This window comes from Dendropsophus ebraccatus, chromosome 12, assembly GCF_027789765.1.
Source record: "Dendropsophus ebraccatus isolate aDenEbr1 chromosome 12, aDenEbr1.pat, whole genome shotgun sequence".
Classification (NCBI taxonomy): domain Eukaryota; kingdom Metazoa; phylum Chordata; class Amphibia; order Anura; family Hylidae; genus Dendropsophus; species Dendropsophus ebraccatus.
In genome coordinates, this window is record NC_091465.1 from 77,763,594 (window position 1) to 77,781,805 (window position 18,212).

An 18,212-nucleotide genomic window follows, 5' to 3' on the forward strand; every position below is an offset into this window, starting at 1 on the left:
GGAACCATTGGTGAGGTGAGTAGCTGGCCTGTTTTTTTGTTTTTTTACTTTGCTGAAGATGGGGGGGGGGGGCACAGGGGGGATTGTAAGGAGATGGGGAGACAGGGGGGGATTGTAAAGAGTGAAGAGACACAGGGGGGATTATATGGAGATGGGGGGACACAGGGGGAATTATATGGAGATGGGGGGACACAGGGGGGATTATAAGGAGATGGGGGAACACAGGGGGATTATATGGAGATGGGGAGACACAGGGGGGATTATATGGAGATGGGGGGACACAGGGGGGGGATTATAAGGAGATGGGGGAACACAGGGGGATTATATGGAGATGGGGGGACACAGGGGGGGATTATAAGGAGATGGGGGGACACAGGGGGGATTATAAAGATATGGGGAGACACAGGGGGGATTATGAGGAGATGGAGGACACAGGGGGAATATGAGGAGATGGGGAGACACAGGGGGGATTATGATGAGATGGGGGGTCACAGGGGGGATTATAAGGCGATGGGAGACAGGGGGTGATTATGAGGAGATGGGGAGACACGGAGGGATTATGAGGGGATGGGGGGGCACAGGGGGGTGATTATGAGGAGATGGGGACACAGGGGGATTATAAGGAGATAGGGGGGACACAGGGGGGATTATATGGAGATGGGGGGACACAGGGGGGATTATATGGAGATGGGGGGGCACAGGGGGGATTATATGGAGATAGGGGGGGCACAGGGGGGATTATATGGAGATGGGGGGACACAGGGAGGATTATATGGAGATGGGGGACATGGGGGATTGTAAGGAGTAAAGAGACACAGGGTGGGATTATAAAGAGATGGGGGGACACAGGGGGGGATTATGAGGAAATGGTGGGATTATAAGGAGATGGAGAGACACAGGGGGGGGGTTATAAGGAGATGGAGAGACACAGGGAGGATTATAAAGAGATGGGGAGACACAGGGGGGATTATAAAGAGATATGGAGACACAGGGGGGATTATAAAGAGATGGGGAGACACAGGGAGGATTATAAAGAGATGGGGAGACACAGGGGGGATTATAAAGAGATGGGGAGACACGGGGGGATTATAAGGAGAAGGAGAGACACGGGGGGATTATAAAGAGATGGGGAGACACGGGGGGGATTATAAGGAGATGGGGAGACACAGGGGGGATTATATGGAGATGGGGGGACACATGGGGGGGATTATAAGGAGATGGGGGGACACAGGGAGGATTATAAAGAGATGGGGAGACACAGGGAGGATTATAAAGAGATGGGGAGACACAGGGAGGATTATAAAGAGATGGGGAGACACATGGAGGATTATAAGGAGAAGGAGAGACACGGGGGGATTATAAAGAGATGGGGAGACACGGGGGGGATTATATGGAGATGGGGGGACACATGGGGTGATTATGAGGAGATGGGGGACACGAGGTGATTATATGGAGATGGGTGCACAGGGGGGATTATATGGAGATGGACAATGGGGGATTATAATGAGAGGGGGGACACAGGGGGGACTGAGGAGATGGGGGATTATGAGGAGATTGGGGGACACGGGGGGATTATGACTACATGAGGAGACAGGGGGATTATAACTACATGGGGACATGGGAGGAAGATTATGACTATATGCGGAGATGGAGGGGATTATAATATGGGGAATTATTCATATTGGGGCACTATGGATAGGGTATTGTATAAGGGTGAAGAGAGTGTTGGTAAGTTATGGAGCCTAAAATGTCTGTCCGATAGATGCTGCGGGGACAAGTCATGGCTAACAGAAGTCTTCATGATGGAGCCAGATTCGAATGGAGAAGAAACAAGAAATTGAACGACTCTAATGAGAGAAGACGTCACCTGTGAGTCACTGTATGTAACTGTACCCTGATCACTATACTGTCACTGTGTGGGGATAATGCTGGACTCTATACGGTAGTTTTTTTTTCAGTAGCAGTACTGGTGGTATTGATCAGTCATTAAGATAGGGTAGTGTGTTCAGGATGTGGTGGTATTTTTCCCTTGTGTAGTGATAATATTGGCGATAATATTTTGTCACTATGGGGTGGCGGTATGCAGTCATTATATAGTGCTATTAGGTTTTTATATGATGTTGATTTCAGTGTAGTGTGGGCGGGGCGCTATTTCAGTTCTCGCCTCAGGCAGCAGAAAAGCTAGAATCGGCCCTGCACAGCAGCACTGCAGTCACTAATTGACTGAGCTGGACCGACGGGAGCTGGGAGTCTCAGATGCCGCCGGATCGCGGAGCAGGTAACGTATGTGGCAGGATGCGGGGGGTTAAAGGGGCCGGGGTTACATAGTCACAGCGGAATAAAAATTCCGCTGCAGGTATGTAACCCCATTGAAAATCCCAGTGCCAGGATTTGCAGCGGATTTCGCTGCAAACTCGCAGCGTGAAATCCACCGCGAATCCAGTACGTGTAAAGCTAACCTCAAAGTCAACTTTTAAGTATCTAACCTGCTGATATGTCCTCATAGCATACAGGGAGCTATGGATGTAGGTCATTTTCTTACCTTTATCATCAGAGTTTAAATATATTTGTAGGTTATTACATATGCTAATGAGGCATTTTGGTGCACTGGGGGTGGGGCTACCGCATTCAGTACACCAATCTGCCCTGGCTGATCTTCCCCTCCTACCTATCATTAGAAGAGCAGAGTGCCACCCCAATATTAGGGTGGGCCGGCAGGGGGTGTATTGGTGCACTGAGAGTGGTAGTTCTCAATGGAACTTAAAAGGGGTTTTCTCATCACCTAAACCTTTGTTAGGTGGTAGAGAATACAAAAGAAAGCAATGTTACATAAGCTTTGCACTAGTTTTAGTAGAAGACATGTAATACCTTATTTCTCCTGTGGTGGCACTGTGTGGAAACTGAAAACTTGCTTTCAGATTTTACTAATTCCAGCTTATTATCTTGGGTCACAGCAAGAGAATAACGTGTTATCAAGTTGTGATGTCCCGCACTCTACCAAGAGTACAGGAAGTCATCTGGGTATAGATTTACACCGACACTTTCTGTCCACAAGGGCACACGAGGGCTGATAGTACTGCCACTGGATATAACAAAAGTATATTAGGCCAGAAGCCAGACCTGTAGTGTATAGTGTGTAGCCTGAAACCACAGACATCGGGATTTGTGTACAAGAACAACCCAAGATTTAATGCAATATTTATTTGCCTTAAGAGCGCACCAACCAAGACACTATATACATGTTAGCAGATATGTACAATGGTCAGATGCAAATACAGGCTGTGATAGAAACAGTTTTAGCAATAGTCCGTTACAGTTATGATGCAGGTTTCGGTAGCAAAGAGAGCACATAGGAGGCGTATGCTGCTAAGGTTCCCGGAACCTCACAGATAGAGACCTCCCTTGGATGAAGAAGCTTGGAGCCTGTTTGAGTATTAGAGGTGGGAGAGCTAACACCTGGAAGGCTATACAGGCTTGGCTGGATCCCCCAATCCCCTAAGTGATTCACCATTTCTGACCAGCCGGAGGCCAGTGCTGCAACTTCACTTATTGTAAAAAAAAAAAAAATCTGCAGTGAAATTCGGGCTGTGTTCACACATGTTGGAGTTTCATTGCAGCACTGCAGCATCTTCACAAGAATGATGCAGTAACACAATTAAATGATGCTAAACAGCACAGAGGATCCGAGCCGGCACTGCCAATCCCACCTGGACAAAAAACGAGGGATAAACAGTATATTCCATGTAAGATAATGTCGGATAAAGTCCTTATTGTAAGCTCAACTTTAAAGATAAAAGATGCTTGATCATAATACATGTGTGGAGATGAAAATAATTTTTTTTTAATTAAATACAAAAATTTCTTTAATTTATTCCAATATCAGTGTTACAGGTAGAGAATACAGCGTGCTGTGTGGTGTTACAGGTAGAGAATACAGTGTGCTGTGTGGTGTTACAGGTAGAGAATACAGTGTGCTGTGTGGTGTTACAGGTAGAGAATACAGCGTGCTGTGTGGTGTTACAGGTAGAGAATACAGCGTGCTGTGTGGTGTTACAGGTAGAGAATACAGCGTGCTGTGTGGTGTAACAGGTAGAGAATACAGTGTGCTGTGTGGTCTTACAGATAGAGAATACAGCGTGCTGTGTGGTGTTACAGGTAGAGAATACAGTGCTGTGTGGTCTTACAGATAGAGAATACAGCGTGCTGTGTGGGTGGTACAGGTAGAGAATACAGTGTGCTGTGTGGTGTTACAGGTAGAGAATACAATATGCTGTGTGATGTTACAGGTAGAGAATACAGTGTGCTGTGTGGTGTTACAGGTAGAGAATACAATATGCTGTGTGGTGGTACAGGTAGAGAATACAGCGTGCTGTGTGGTGTTACAGAAAGAGAATACAGTGCTGTGTGGTGTTACAGGTAGAGAATACAGCGTGCTGTGTGGTGTTACAGGTAGAGAATACAGCGTGCTGTGTGGTGTTACAGGTACAGAATACAGCGTGCTGTGTGGTGTTACGGGTAGAAAATACAGCGTGCTGTGTGGTGTCACAGGTAGAGAATACAGCGTGCTGTGTGGTGTTACAGGTATAGAATACAGTGTGCTGTGTGGTGTTACAGGTAGAGAATACAGTGCTGTGTGGTGTTACAGGTAGAGAATACAGTGCTGTGTGGTGTTACAGGTAGAGAATACAGCGTTCTGTGTGGTGTTACAGGTGTAGAATACAGTGTGCTGTGTGGTGTTACAGGTAGAGAATACAGTGTGCTGTGTGGTGTTACAGGTAGAGAATACAATGTGCTGTGTGGTGTTACAGGTAGAGAATACAGCGTGCTGTGTGGTGTTACAGGTAGAGAATACAGCGTGCTGTGTGGTGTTACAGGTATAGAATACAGTGTGCTGTGTGGTGTTACAGGTAAAGAATACAGCGTGCTGTGCGGTGTTACAGGTAGAGAATACAGCGTGCTGTGTGGTGTTACAGGTAGAGAATACAGTGCTGTGTGGTGTTACAGGTAGAGAATACAGCGTGCTGTGTGGTGTTACAGGTAGAGAATACAGCGTGCTGTGTGGTGTTACAGGTAGAGAATACAGCGTGCTGTGTGGTGTTACAAGTATAGAATACAGTGTGCTGTGTGGTGTTACAGGTAGATGCTACGCCCTGGCCCCTGGGGGCCACTTCCGCAGTTCAGATGTTGTGAGGGTGCAGGAACCGGGGCAGCTGTAGGATGTAGTGTGGTCACGGTGTAGGCACGAGGGTGATACAGCTGGAAACCGGGCTCCTGACCATGCGGGAATACTGGGCATGCGATTCTTCGTTGTCCTTAGTCAGGGCACCAATGAACACACCAATGCCAAGGTTCAGAAACAACGGTAGTTGTATATTTATTGTAACGGTGGTAACTAGTAGTAACAGTCTCTCCGGATGCAACCGGGAATAAGGCAATCTTGGATAAAGCAGAGTAATGGGTGATGCTGCAATAGGCTGTGAGAGTAGCGTGCTGCATGATGGGAGTAGTAGTGCAACTGAAGCTGAGATGCTGGGTGGAATGAGACTTGAATGAAATACTTGCTGTTGATGATTTGAGGAGATGATGATGAGAGGAATTGAAGAATGACTGAAGAATCGACACCCAGATGAGAATCATGAGACTCGAGACAGGAACACAGCCAGTGGACTGGAGCAGCAGAGCACACAGAGGCCTCTCTCCTTAGCAGGGAGAGAGAGGACAAAAGCACAACTTGTCTCCTGATGGTGGAGGACAAGACTAGACTCACGACCTACCCCCTCTGTGGCAGGGAATAGACTGAGGTAGCACAGGAAGTCACATGGTAACCCCAGCCAAAAGCTCGATGACCATTGGTGTTACCATGGAAGCAGGGCGCAGTCACGTGACATCCAGCCATTGCATCATCACACCATTAGGCATATACAGAGGAATATACATGAGGAGTACCATCCTTGAACACTAGGAGGCGACATAATACCTTTAGACACTGATACCTGAATACACATGCAATAAATGAATGAAATAGCAGACCTGAATACTGAGAAGGGTGAAACAATACACGCAGTTTGCAGTGGACCATAGCTTTCCAGAACAGAACTAGTTATAATAAAAACATGAGCATAAGAATGGCTGTTCTGGGACACTGCATAGAGAATACAGCATGCTCTGCAGTGTTACAGGTAGAGAATACAGCGTGCTGTGTGGTGTTACAGGTAGAGAATACAGTGTGCTGTGTGGTGTTACAGGTAGAGAATACAGCGTGCTGTGTGGGTGGTACAGCTAGAGAATACAGCGTGCTGTGTGGTGTTACAGGTAGAGAATACAGCGTGCTGTGTGGTGTTACAGGTAGAGAATACAGCGTGCTGTGTGGTGTTACAGGTAGAGAATACAGTGCTGTGTGGTGTTACAGGTAGAGAATACAGTGCTGTGTGGTGTTACAGCTAGAGAATACAGTGTGCTGTGTGGTGTTACAGGTAGAGAATACAGCGTGCTGTGTGGTGTTACAGGTAGAGAATACAGTGTGCTGTGTGGTGTTACAGGTAGAGAATACAGCGTGCTGTGTGGTGTTACAGGTAGAGAATACAGCGTGCTGTGTGGTGTTACAGGTAGAGAATACAGCGTGCTGTGTGGTGTTACAGGTATAGATTACAGTGTGCTGTGTGGTGTTGCAGGTAGAGAATACAGCGTGCTGTGTGGTGTTACAGGTAGAGAATACAGTGTGCTGTGTGGTGTTACAGGTAGAGAATACAGTGTGTTGTGTGGTGTTACAGGTTGAGAATACAGCGTGCTGTGTGGTGTTACAGGTATAGAATACAGTGTGCTGTGTGGTGTTACAGGTAGAAAATACAGCGTGTGTGTGGGGTTACAGGTAGAAAATGCAGCGTGTTGTGTTACAGGTAGAGAATACAGTGTGCTGTGTGGTGTTACAGGTAGAGAATACAGTGTGTTGTGTGGTGTTACAGGTTGAGAATACAGCGTGCTGTGTGGTGTTACAGGTAGAGAATACAGCGTGCTGTGTGGTGTTACAGGTAGAGAATACAGCGTGCTGTGTGGTGTTACAGGTAGAGAATACAGTGTGGTGTGTGGTGTTACAGGTAGAGAATACAGTGTGCTGTGTGGTGTTACAGGTAGAGAATACAGTGTGTTGTGTGGTGTTACAGGTTGAGAATACAGCGTGCTGTGTGGTGTTGCAGGTAGAGAATACAGCGTGCTGTGTGGTGTTACAGGTAGAGAATACAGTGTGTTGTGTGGTGTTACAGGTTGAGAATACAGCGTGCTGTGTGGTGTTACAGGTAGAAAATACAGCGTGTGTGTGGGGTTACAGGTAGAAAATGCAGCGTGTTGTGTTACAGGTAGAGAATACAGTGTGCTGTGTAGTGTCACAGGTAGAGAATACAGCGTGCTGTGTGGTGTTACAGGTAGAGAATACAGCGTGCTGTGTGGTGTTACAGGTAGAGAATACAGTGTGCTGTGTGGTGTTACAGGTAGAGAATACAGCGTGCTGTGTGGTGTTACAGGTAGAGAATACAGCGTGCTGTGTGGTGTTACAGGTAGAGAATACAGCATGCTATGTGGTGTTACAGGTAGAGAATACAGCGTGCTGTGTGGTGTTACAGGTAGAGAATACAGCGTGCTGTGTGGTGTTACAGGTAGAGAATACAGCATGCTATGTCGTGTTACAGGTAGAGAATACAGCGTGCTGTGTGGTGTTATAAGTAGAGAATACAGTACGCGGTGTGGGTGGGACCACAATGAAATGATAAAGTATTGCAAATAATTCAGTAACATAATGGAACTGCAATGTGTGAACACAGCCTAGATGTTCTGCAACAGATTTGGTTGGGGAATGGGCAGGGTGGAGGACTGTGATGAACAGCTGAGGGAAAGCATTGCATTCTGGAACCTGTAGTACTGTGTACAACTGCTTAAACAGGAAGTGCAGACACACAATACATAACAGATAAGTCCAGTCATTATGTATAAGGGAAACTTTGTAGTATAAAATAAAGTTCAGAAGAGAAGGTGATTCTATCAACTAGACCATATAGGAGTCAAAGATATTGTAGGCTTGGTATTGTTCTTAAGGTCTTATTTCATAATTGGTTTTTCCCTTGCATATAGACTGTATGGACTGCCAGAGTTTGTTCCTAAAGTCTTGAACAATAAAAACATACAGAAACGGATTTACACAGCTGTTCACGAATGCCAGGCTGGAGGAGAGAGGAATCCCAACACGTAATACATGAGACAGATAATCATCATCCTGAGAAACTGCATACAATTCCAGCAAGGAGAAGATATGATAAGGAGCCCAACAGATTAGGAAAGAACCTATAACAGCGATGATGACTCTGATGGGCTTGGTAGAGGTGGTCATGTGGTTTCGTCGGATACGGAAGACAATCACAGAATAACATATGACAATAATGGTGAAAGGGATAAAAAATCCCAAGATGAATCTGTATACGATTGTCCCCTTGTGACGGGATTCGCCAATTTCTTCTGAGTCTTCAAGTGCAAAGTTGTTATAGCAGATGTGGGTACCATTGTCATACTCAAAGGTGTCTCGAAATACAAAGATCGGTAAGCTGAGTATAATAGCCAGGATCCAAACAGCCGTGACAACAAATAAAGCCAGTCTTGGTGTTCGGTGGTTTTTGGACCATACTGGGAAGATGACAGAGACACAACGATCTATACTGATGACGGTGAGCAGGAAGGCGCTTGCAAACAGGTTTATGAAGGCTATGGTACTGTTCAGCTTGCACATAAACTTCCCAAAGATCCAGTTGAAGTCATTGGCCAGGTAAACTATGCTCAAAGGCAGAAACAATGTGAAAGTGAAGCCAACAATTGCTAAATGAAGCAACCAAATGACAGTGACGGTCTTCTTCATCTTGAATATAATGAAAAAGATGGCCAGGCCATTCCAGGCAGTGCCTACTAGAAAAGTCAATGAATAGGCCACCAAACTGAAGTAATTCAGAGGGGATTGGTCCTCATCGTCATAGTCATAGTATTCAGTGGTATTGTAAAAAGTTCTATCCAAGGGTGAAACATTTGAAGTTGGATACACTGTTGTGATGTTCTCCGTGACTTGGGTAGTGGATGGTGAATCCATTCTTATAAAAACTATAACTGTAAAAAAAAAATATATATTAATCATGTTCACTCTAGTGTCAACCAACCAATAAACTGTATTCATTTATCCTTGATTTATTTGTACCAGCATTCAGGAGACACAAACATTGGCCAAACCGCAATATGCCAACCAATGTGCTTCATAAAAGTGAATGTTACATTTCCACTGCCCCAGAGTGGGTAACATTTCCCAATCATGTTCTTACATGGCACACATTGGAGGTAGTAAAAGAAAATTACATCTTTTGGTTGATACATGGGGTATTTTGTTTGTGATGTACCAAAATATTGGCCGCTCTTCTCCCAACCCATTATTATAGGCTGAAAACCCAACTTCCCAATATTTTCTAGTGCATTGTATGTCAAATGAAACCTGGTGGATTATTAGCTTCTGACTAAAACCTTGCCACATTTTTAACAATGCTTACAATGGAATACATACTGATGTAGCCAGGGTTAATATGATCCCTGACGCAACAACTGTGTCAGGGAGCTATGTTAAGTTAATAAGAAAGTTGAGTTAAACACGTCATTGTGACCAAGTTACCACAGGCTACATCTGTATGATAAAGTACATAATATGTAATCCTGTTGCGAAATTTTCCAAGAAAAAACTGGGTTATCGTCACACACAGCAGTTGTTTTAGAACAGTGCAGTTTTTGAGCCAAAGCTATAGGTGGATTCATCAGGAATGAGAAGTATAATCCTTCCTTTATAAAGAAGTTCCTGTTACTTTGGAGCCCACTATTAGTTCTAGCTCAAGAACTGCAGTGGCTGTTTTCGAAAAAACTGCTGTGTGTGACGGCAGACTTACATGAACCTTAGGGAGATTAAAAGAGAAGTCCAGACATTTTTATAATCTGGCAGCCCAAAGGGGCATGGGGGAATTAGATCAGGATTGCCTGTGGTGAGCGGCGAGACCGGCCTTGGGATCCCTGCCAGGCTCCAGGATCTCCTGCACTGACACGTCATGAGAGACTTATTGGCTGAGTGGCCTGTCCATCGGCCAGGACAGGCATTTTCCCCGTCATCACAACTGCCTTCTGGCGGGGGTCCCAAGGCCAGTCCTACTGCTCACCTCCTGCAGCCACTCCCGATATCCACAGGGGATCCACAGGGGATAGAAACAATAGAAAAAACACTCCAGACACCTCCAAATGTGTGTAACCGGGCGCAGGTCAAAGGAAGAAAATAGATGATGAGATAAGAACGTGTTTATTACGACCCAACACGTTTCCAAACCATACCGGTTTCTTTTTCAAAAGGTTAGGACTTTGACCCCGTTATACCCGTTTGTAGGTGTCAGGAGTGTTTTTTCTATCAGTAAAACTTGGAAGGTAAGGGTATAGTATACATAGGTACAGTATATATAGGTATAATACGTATAGTTTTTTCTGCATTTGCAAATAAACAAATGTTTTCAGTCTTTGACAGAAAATTATGTTTCCGTTTTTCACAACCTTTTTTAAAGGTTAAAATACAGCCGCTAACACGGCCACATTATCGCCGTTGATGAACATACCCTCAATCTATCAAAGGGGTATTCCCTTCTTCAAAAGTTATCTCTATCCAAAAGAATGGAGCCCAATAGTGAATAAATGAAGATCTGGCTGTGCATGTAAACTGTAAACCAAATATTTAGGTGGGGGGGTTAGGTTTTTTTTTTCTATTTTTGTGATCATCAGGGGTTGCAGCTTTTGGACCCCCATGAACCAGCATGCTTCATGTTACCCCCTGTTGATAAAGAAGAACTTTTGAAGATGGAAAAATTATTAAATTTAAATTTAATCATTAGAGATGAACGAACCGGGTTCGGGTTCGAGTCGACCCGAACCCGAACGTTCAGCATTTGATTAGCGGTGGCTGCTGAACTTGGATAAAGCTCTAAGGTTGTCTGGAAAACATGGATACAGCCAATGACTATATCCATGTTTTCTACATAGCCTTAGGGCTTTATCCAAGTTCAGCAGCCACCACTAATCAAATGCCGAAAGTTCGGGTTCGGATCGACGCGAGCATGCTCCAGGTTCGCTCATCTCTAATAATAATAGAAAATAATAATAATAGAAATGGTCGCCTTTTATCTCTGTTTTATGGCCATTTTTATTTTCATTTTAGAGCGTGTGATTATTGTTTAAAGATTCAATATAACGATCAATCGCTTGCGATAACTAGGGATTTTATAGCGAACGATTCTGATGTTATTACATTCACCAATTTGCAGTCGTTTATCGTTCCTTTGGGCGGCCCACGCATAATGTTTGCGAACGACTTATCACACACACAGATTTGCGAATGATCAGCATCGAACTACCAACAATAATTTTTCAACGAATTTTCGTTCGGGTGTTATTACACAGACAGATAATCGTTAATTTTCGGTCATTATATCGATTTTTTAAAATGATTATTGCTCTGTATAATAGGGCCTTTACAAACATGTTCTGTACATACACCACATTATAACTCTCCCCATTGTATGTATATACTGTATATACTGGTTACTTACTTGCTTATCTTCCGGAGCTTCTGCCGTTGAGCTGCTTCACTCCTTCATCTACTCTCCAGATCTGTGCGGAATATATAAATACCCAACTATTATCAACATTTATGAAGAAGAGTCAATCAGTAAGATCGAAAGGAAATCCGTTTCTTTCCTTAACCCTTTCAGGACTGAGCATAGTTTGATGTTCAGAGACTTTTTTGGTTTTTGAATTGTCCATATAAAGAGCCTAACCTCTTTAGAATCTTTTCTTTGCCGCAGCCTCATTCGTGAGGTGAGTTCCATTTCTTAGGGTGGTATTACACGGGCCGAGCAGGGCCCGATAATACCTGTAAACGAGCGCCGATCTGCTAGATCGTTGCTCGTTTACTGGGCCTATTACACGGCCCGATAATCGTTTGACAAGAGCTGCAAGGACATCGTTACCGATGTCCTTGCAGCCCTTGCTAAACTGGCATACATTACCCATCCACGTTCCAGGGCTGCTTCTGCCGTCCAATTCTCCCGGGGTCCCGCGCGCGCTTTAGCTTCACAGCGGCCTGTCAGCTGGTAGGCCGCTCAGCCAATCACAGGCCGGGACCGCCGCGGCTTGTGATTGGCTGAGCGGCCTATCAGCTGACAGGCCGCTGTGAAGCTAGAGCGCGCGCGGGACCCCGAGAGAAGCGGACGGCAGGAGCAGCCCTGGAACGTGGATGGGTAATGTATATCGTTAGTCGCCGGCCATGCACCGCTATTACACGTAGCGGTGAGCGGTCGGCGCCCGACAAAAAAAGGGTCTAACCTATATCAACGATCAGCCGATGATCGTTGTCATCGGCTGATCGTTGCATTTATTACACGGAGCGATAATCGGCCGAATTGGGCCAATTCGGCCGATTATGGTTCCGTGTAATAGTACCCTTACTGTCACATTACTGTCGCATTAATCACAGATTTACTAGAAATTCCTTAAGAAGATGATTATATCTTTCTAACCCTGGACGTCAGCTCCCTATATTTGAACATCTCACATGAGAGAGGCCTGGAGCCCATGACACACGCCCTCAGGGACAATCATCTGTTTAGCGATCCACAAATTGAGTTTTTAATTGAAGGTAAGAACTTCGTTTTAACCCATAATATTTTCACCTTCCAGGAAATTTTATACAAGCAGAGAGGGACCACAATGGGGACTTGGGCCACGCCAAGTTACACTAATCTATTTATGGGCCAGATTGAGTCCCTTTACATCGCGGATTCCCCCTGGGCCACCGACAACATCATCTATTATAAAAGGTACATTGATGACTTATTTTTTATTTGGAGAGGTGACCAACAGTCCATTGAGAATTTTATTTCACACCTCAATTTTAATGATTGGGGACTGACTTTTACGCCCTCAATGGACCCAACAAGTATAGTCTTTTTAGATCTTTTATAAGCCATAAGAATAATAAAATTTTTACTATGACTAATTTTAAAACTCTAATAGCTTTCTGGATTTCAAGAGTGGGCACTATAGAAAATGGATTTGAAACATACCATTCAGCCAGTTTTACCAGATCAGGAAAAATTGCACGCAGACAGATGATTACAGAACACAAGCTAAAATACTCAACAACAGATTTATCGAGAAAGGATATCCGAGAAAATGAGAAAATTGATATATTTCAATGTTACTTATACTACGGCAATATCATACAATGTTTTTTGACTTGTGATGTTTAGAGCATCCTTTTGTAGTCCATGCCACTTGATACGTCGCTGATAACGTCACCAGGTTTCAATATATGTGTGTAATATGACCAAATGTAATCCCAAAGCTTGTAGCCATTCTACATGACTGATCTCGAGCTTAAAACTCCATGTATAGTTTTTTGTTTTTTTTTATTGTTTTCTATTTGTCTACTGTGTGATGATGTGGGGAGCCATCACATATGACATCACACATGACAGTGGTCACACCTAGTAGTGTTGCGAAGACACAAACAGCTCAGTGATATGTATAGAACAACGTGCAACCACATGTGTTGTCTCTCATGGCTTCCAGCCAGTGTCAGACTGGGGTACCTGGGGCCCATCAGAGGAAACAATCCTGGGGGCCCACCAATGAAGAACCAGTGAGAAACAACATGTGAGTCAGTGTTTGTGCAGGTTCTAAGGCTAGGGGCCCACTAGAGGATTCTCCGGTCCTTTGGTGGGCCAGTCCGACACTGCTTCCAGCTACAGGATGATGTTTGCCCACACACACTCCTTTCCCAGGAATGTCTCCACCAGACTGTAACACATTTTTCGACCAGGTTGGGCACCAGCTTCTCTAACCTACAAGTGTGCAGGATCTACAAGCCAAGCTGAATAACCGTTAATCAGTAGTCATGTCATAGTGTGTGTTAAATTTTTAACTTACACTACCTTATAACTTCCCATTGGGTATATATATATATATATATATATATATATATATATATATATATATATATTGGTTACTTACTTGCTTATCTTCAGGAGCTTCTGCCTTTCATGTTTAAGGTGCTTCACTTCTTTGTCTATTCTCCAGAAATGTGTTTGTTGTATAGATACCTAACTATAACATGAACTTTTCTTCAGAAGCTTCAATCAGCAAAAAATCCCCATTAAGAGGAAGTCCTTTTTGTCGTTAACCCCTTCAGGACTGAGCTTCTATTGATGTTTAGCAATCATCAGCTGCTGTATTTTCTGCAGGAAGTGATGTATTCTCTCCAGCCTGACACAGTGCTATCTGCTGCCACCTCTGTCTGAGACAGGAACTGTCCACAGGAGTAGTAAATCCCCATAAACAAAACCTCTCCCCCTCTCCAGACTGGAAAGAATACATGACTTCCTGCAGGACATATGGTAGCTGATAAGTACTGGAAGAGCTGAGATTTCTTGAAAGAAGTAAATTACAAATCTCTGGCACTTTCTGTCACCAGTTGACTTTTTTTTTTTTTTTGCTGAAATACCCCTTTTAGAGGAAACTACCAGCAGGTTAGAAGACGTTAATTTGCTGCTATGTTCCAGTAGCGCACGGACACTAAGAATGAAGATCAATTTCTAAAATGTAAATTAGTTCACCGGTTTGCTCTCTCAGCCTTCCCCCTCTTTATGAATAATCATCTGGTGCTCTGCAGTGATGAGAGTCAGAGCGATATTACTGCAAAGCATTGCCACTATATTCATGAGGAGGGATAGAACAGTGGGGTAGTCCCGCCCCCAGTGCACAAAACCATCTAATTTACATATTAATTAAACTGTAGATTTAACATTAACGGTGTTGAGGATAAAGGTAAAAAAATTTACTTTATTCATTTATTTATAACTTATAGAATAAATTAGATTTCTTTTCTAAAGTGAATTGTAACAAAAAAAAAAATTGTTTAGTTTTTTTTTAATTTAAACTATTATTGCATTTAGAGCTGCACTAAAAGTTAAAATTTAAAGTGCCAGTTTCAGGCCATTTAAGCCTTCTAAACTATGACCATTGCTGGACAGGTCACAAAGAAGGAAATTTAGACAAACATACAGTGCTAGTCATAGCGTTGGAATGGAGCAATTATGGAAAGTAGCTATGGCATGTGAACAGGATGTTGACACCTCCAGGACACTTGCATGAATGAGAAAATCAAGGGCTACTTGAAAGTATTTAATACTTGAGCTAGGTCTGCATGCTGCTCAGGTGATCGGTTAAAGAAAAGCTTCTTGAAAGGCAGCTGAGAAGTCTTTCAACAGGCTGTAGGGTGCCCTGACCCTCCAGTACCCTCTAGGGGCCAGACATTGCTCTGTTGAAGGATTTGGGTGGGATTATACTTACCATCATAAAGGTCGGCAATTGCATCTATTGCATTATAGCCACCAGCTTATTAACAGTATATTAACTTAAAACAGCATATTTTCGTTTCAAAATATGCCGTATTAAGTTAATATATAGTAAACAAACTGGCGGCTATAATGCAATAGATAGGAAGGGGATTGCGTCTATTGCATTACAGCCGCCAGCTTCTTTACAGTATATTAATTTAACAGAGCATATTTTCATTCTAATTTTGTTATTTTTTGGGTTACAAAAGCAAAACTGAAACCAAAATATGCTGTTAAGTTAATAATGATATGCTGTTAAGTTACTACATTGTTAAGAAGCTAACAGCTATAATGCTATAGATGTGATCTCTTTACAATGGTAAATATAATCCCACCCCCCCCTCCTCCAGTAGAGTACCAGCCGTGTACTGACTACTATTTACCATGGGGCTGCTCTTACACAGTGCAGTATTGCATCAAAAACACATGCAGTTCTTTGTTATACAGTACAGCTAACATGCTACATTTATTGACAAAATACAATTCACCTAAGTGTGCTCTAACACAGTGCAGTGGGGAGGTATGGCTCATAATGGATTAGATTTTAAAAAGAAGAAATACTTTTTCTACTTTGCTGCTAATAAAAGCAGCAAAAATTCACAATGAAAGGCAGGTAGCTATAGAAAGCAAAAGAAACCCCCAAAAATTCTTCAAATATAATAATGCAAAAAAACCAAGGTCAGAGCATGTAGGACCCCTAAATAATGGTAAAGGGGAATTAATAACTGGGGAGCAGGAGAAAGCTGAGTTACTTAATGGGTTTTTCAGTTCTGTATATACAAAAGAGGATGGAGCTGTGGTGGGTGGGGCCAGTACTGAGGTGGGTGGGGCCAGTGCTGCTAACACATGTAATGTACTGAACTGGTTTACTATAGATATGGTCCAAGATAAATTAAACAAACTCAATGTAACCAAAGCTCCAGGGCCTGATGGATTGCACCCCAGAGTTCTTAGGGAACTCAGTTCTGTAATTTCTCTACCCTTGTATGAAATATTCCGTGATTCTTTGCTTACTGGTATTGTGCCGAGGGACTGGCGTAAGGCAAATGTAGTGCCGATCTTCAAAAAGGGCTCTCGAACTTCCCCAGGTAACTATAGACCCGTAAGCTTAACGTCCATTGTGGGGAAACTATTTGAGGGGCTTATAAGGGACTACATCCAGGAATATGTAGTGGCTAATAGTATTATAAGTGATAACCAGCATGGTTTTACTAAGGACAGAAGCTGTCAAACCAACCTAATATGTTTCTATGAAGAGGTAAGTAGAAGCCTGGATGGCGGCGCGGCTGTGGATATTGTGTACCTGGATTTTGCAAAAGCGTTTGACACAGTTCCTCATGGACGTCTGATGGGTAAGTTAAAGTCTATCGGTTTGGAAAATTTAATGTGTAACTGGATTGAAAACTGGCTTAATAATCGTACCCAGAGAGTGGTGGTCAATGATTCTTACTCCGAATGGTCCCCGGTAATAAGTGGTGTACCCCAAGGGTCAGTACTGGGCCCTCTTCTGTTTAACTTGTTTATTAATGATATTGAGAATGGAATTAACAGCAATGTTTCTATCTTTGCAGATGACACCAAGCTTTGTAGTACAGTACAGTCTATGGAGGATGTGCAGATATTACAGGATGACTTAGACACACTGAGTGTTTGGGCGTCCACTTGGCAAATGAGGTTCAATGTGGATAAATGTAAAGTTATGCACCTGGGTACTAATAACCCACATGCATCATATGTCCTGGGGGGAGTTACTCTGGGAGAGTCACTGATAGAGAAGGATCTGGGTGTACTTGTAGATAATAGACTACAGAACAGTACACAATGTCAGTCAGCTGCTTCTAAGGCCAGCAGGATATTGTCATGCATTAAAACAGGCATGGACTCTCGGGACAGGGATATAATATTACTGCTTTATAAAGCTTTGGTGCAGCCTCATCTGGAGTATGCCGTCCAGTTTTGGAACCCGATTCATAAAAAGGATGTTCTAGAGCTGGAGAGGGTACAAAGACGGGCAACTAAACTAATAAGGGGAATGGAGCATCTTAGTTATGAGGAGAGATTTAAAGAATTACATTTGTTTAGTCTGGAGAAGAGACGTTTAAGGGGAGATATGATTAACTTATTTATATATATAAATGGCCCCTACAAGAAATATGGGGAAAAGATGTTTCAGGTAAAACCCCCTCAAAGGACAAGGGGGTACTGCCTCCGCCTGGAGAAAAAAAGGTTCAATCTCCGGAGACGACAAGTCTTCTTTACCATGAGAACTGTGAATCTGTGGAACAGTCTACCACAGGATCTGGTCACAGCAACAACAGTAGAGGGCTTCAAAACAGGGCTAGACAAGTTCTTAGACCAAAATAATATAGATGCATATGTATAGAACCTATCACCCCTCCCCCTTCCCTGTATCCATCCCCTCCTTGGTTGAACTTGATGGACATGTGTCTTTTTTCAACCGTATTAACTATGTAACTATGTAACTACTCTTTTTTTGCTCTTGGTTTTGTTTTGTAGTTTCAGGTGAATTTTGTTTTCTAGATATTGTATCATGTATTAAATCAGCTGTTCTAATGTGTAGTCATAACATGCATACTTTTTTTATACAGTACTGCACAGGGTAAGAACAGCCTGAGTGTAAATGTGATTGGTTAGTTGTACGGCCCCTTTTCTGAATTCCAGTCTCCTCCCCCATAGTTTGAAGACAAGCAG

General features: G+C 43.4%; 1 protein-coding gene across 1 annotated transcript; it reads right to left on the minus strand.

Annotated features, from left to right (window-relative positions):
- Positions 1–8,080: 8,080 nt before the first annotated feature.
- On the minus strand, positions 8,081–9,121 carry LOC138768795 (chemerin-like receptor 1). Its single transcript, XM_069946750.1, has one exon. The coding sequence runs from the start codon at positions 9,119–9,121 to the stop codon at positions 8,081–8,083; it is 1,041 nt and encodes a 346-aa protein (XP_069802851.1).
- Between the last annotated feature and the right edge of the window lie 9,091 nt (positions 9,122–18,212).

What these genes read in the sequence shown, in the direction of transcription:
- LOC138768795 (XM_069946750.1), bottom strand. Translation starts at nt 9,121, where the DNA reads ATGGATTCACCATCCACTACCCAAGTCACGGAGAACATCACAACAGTG.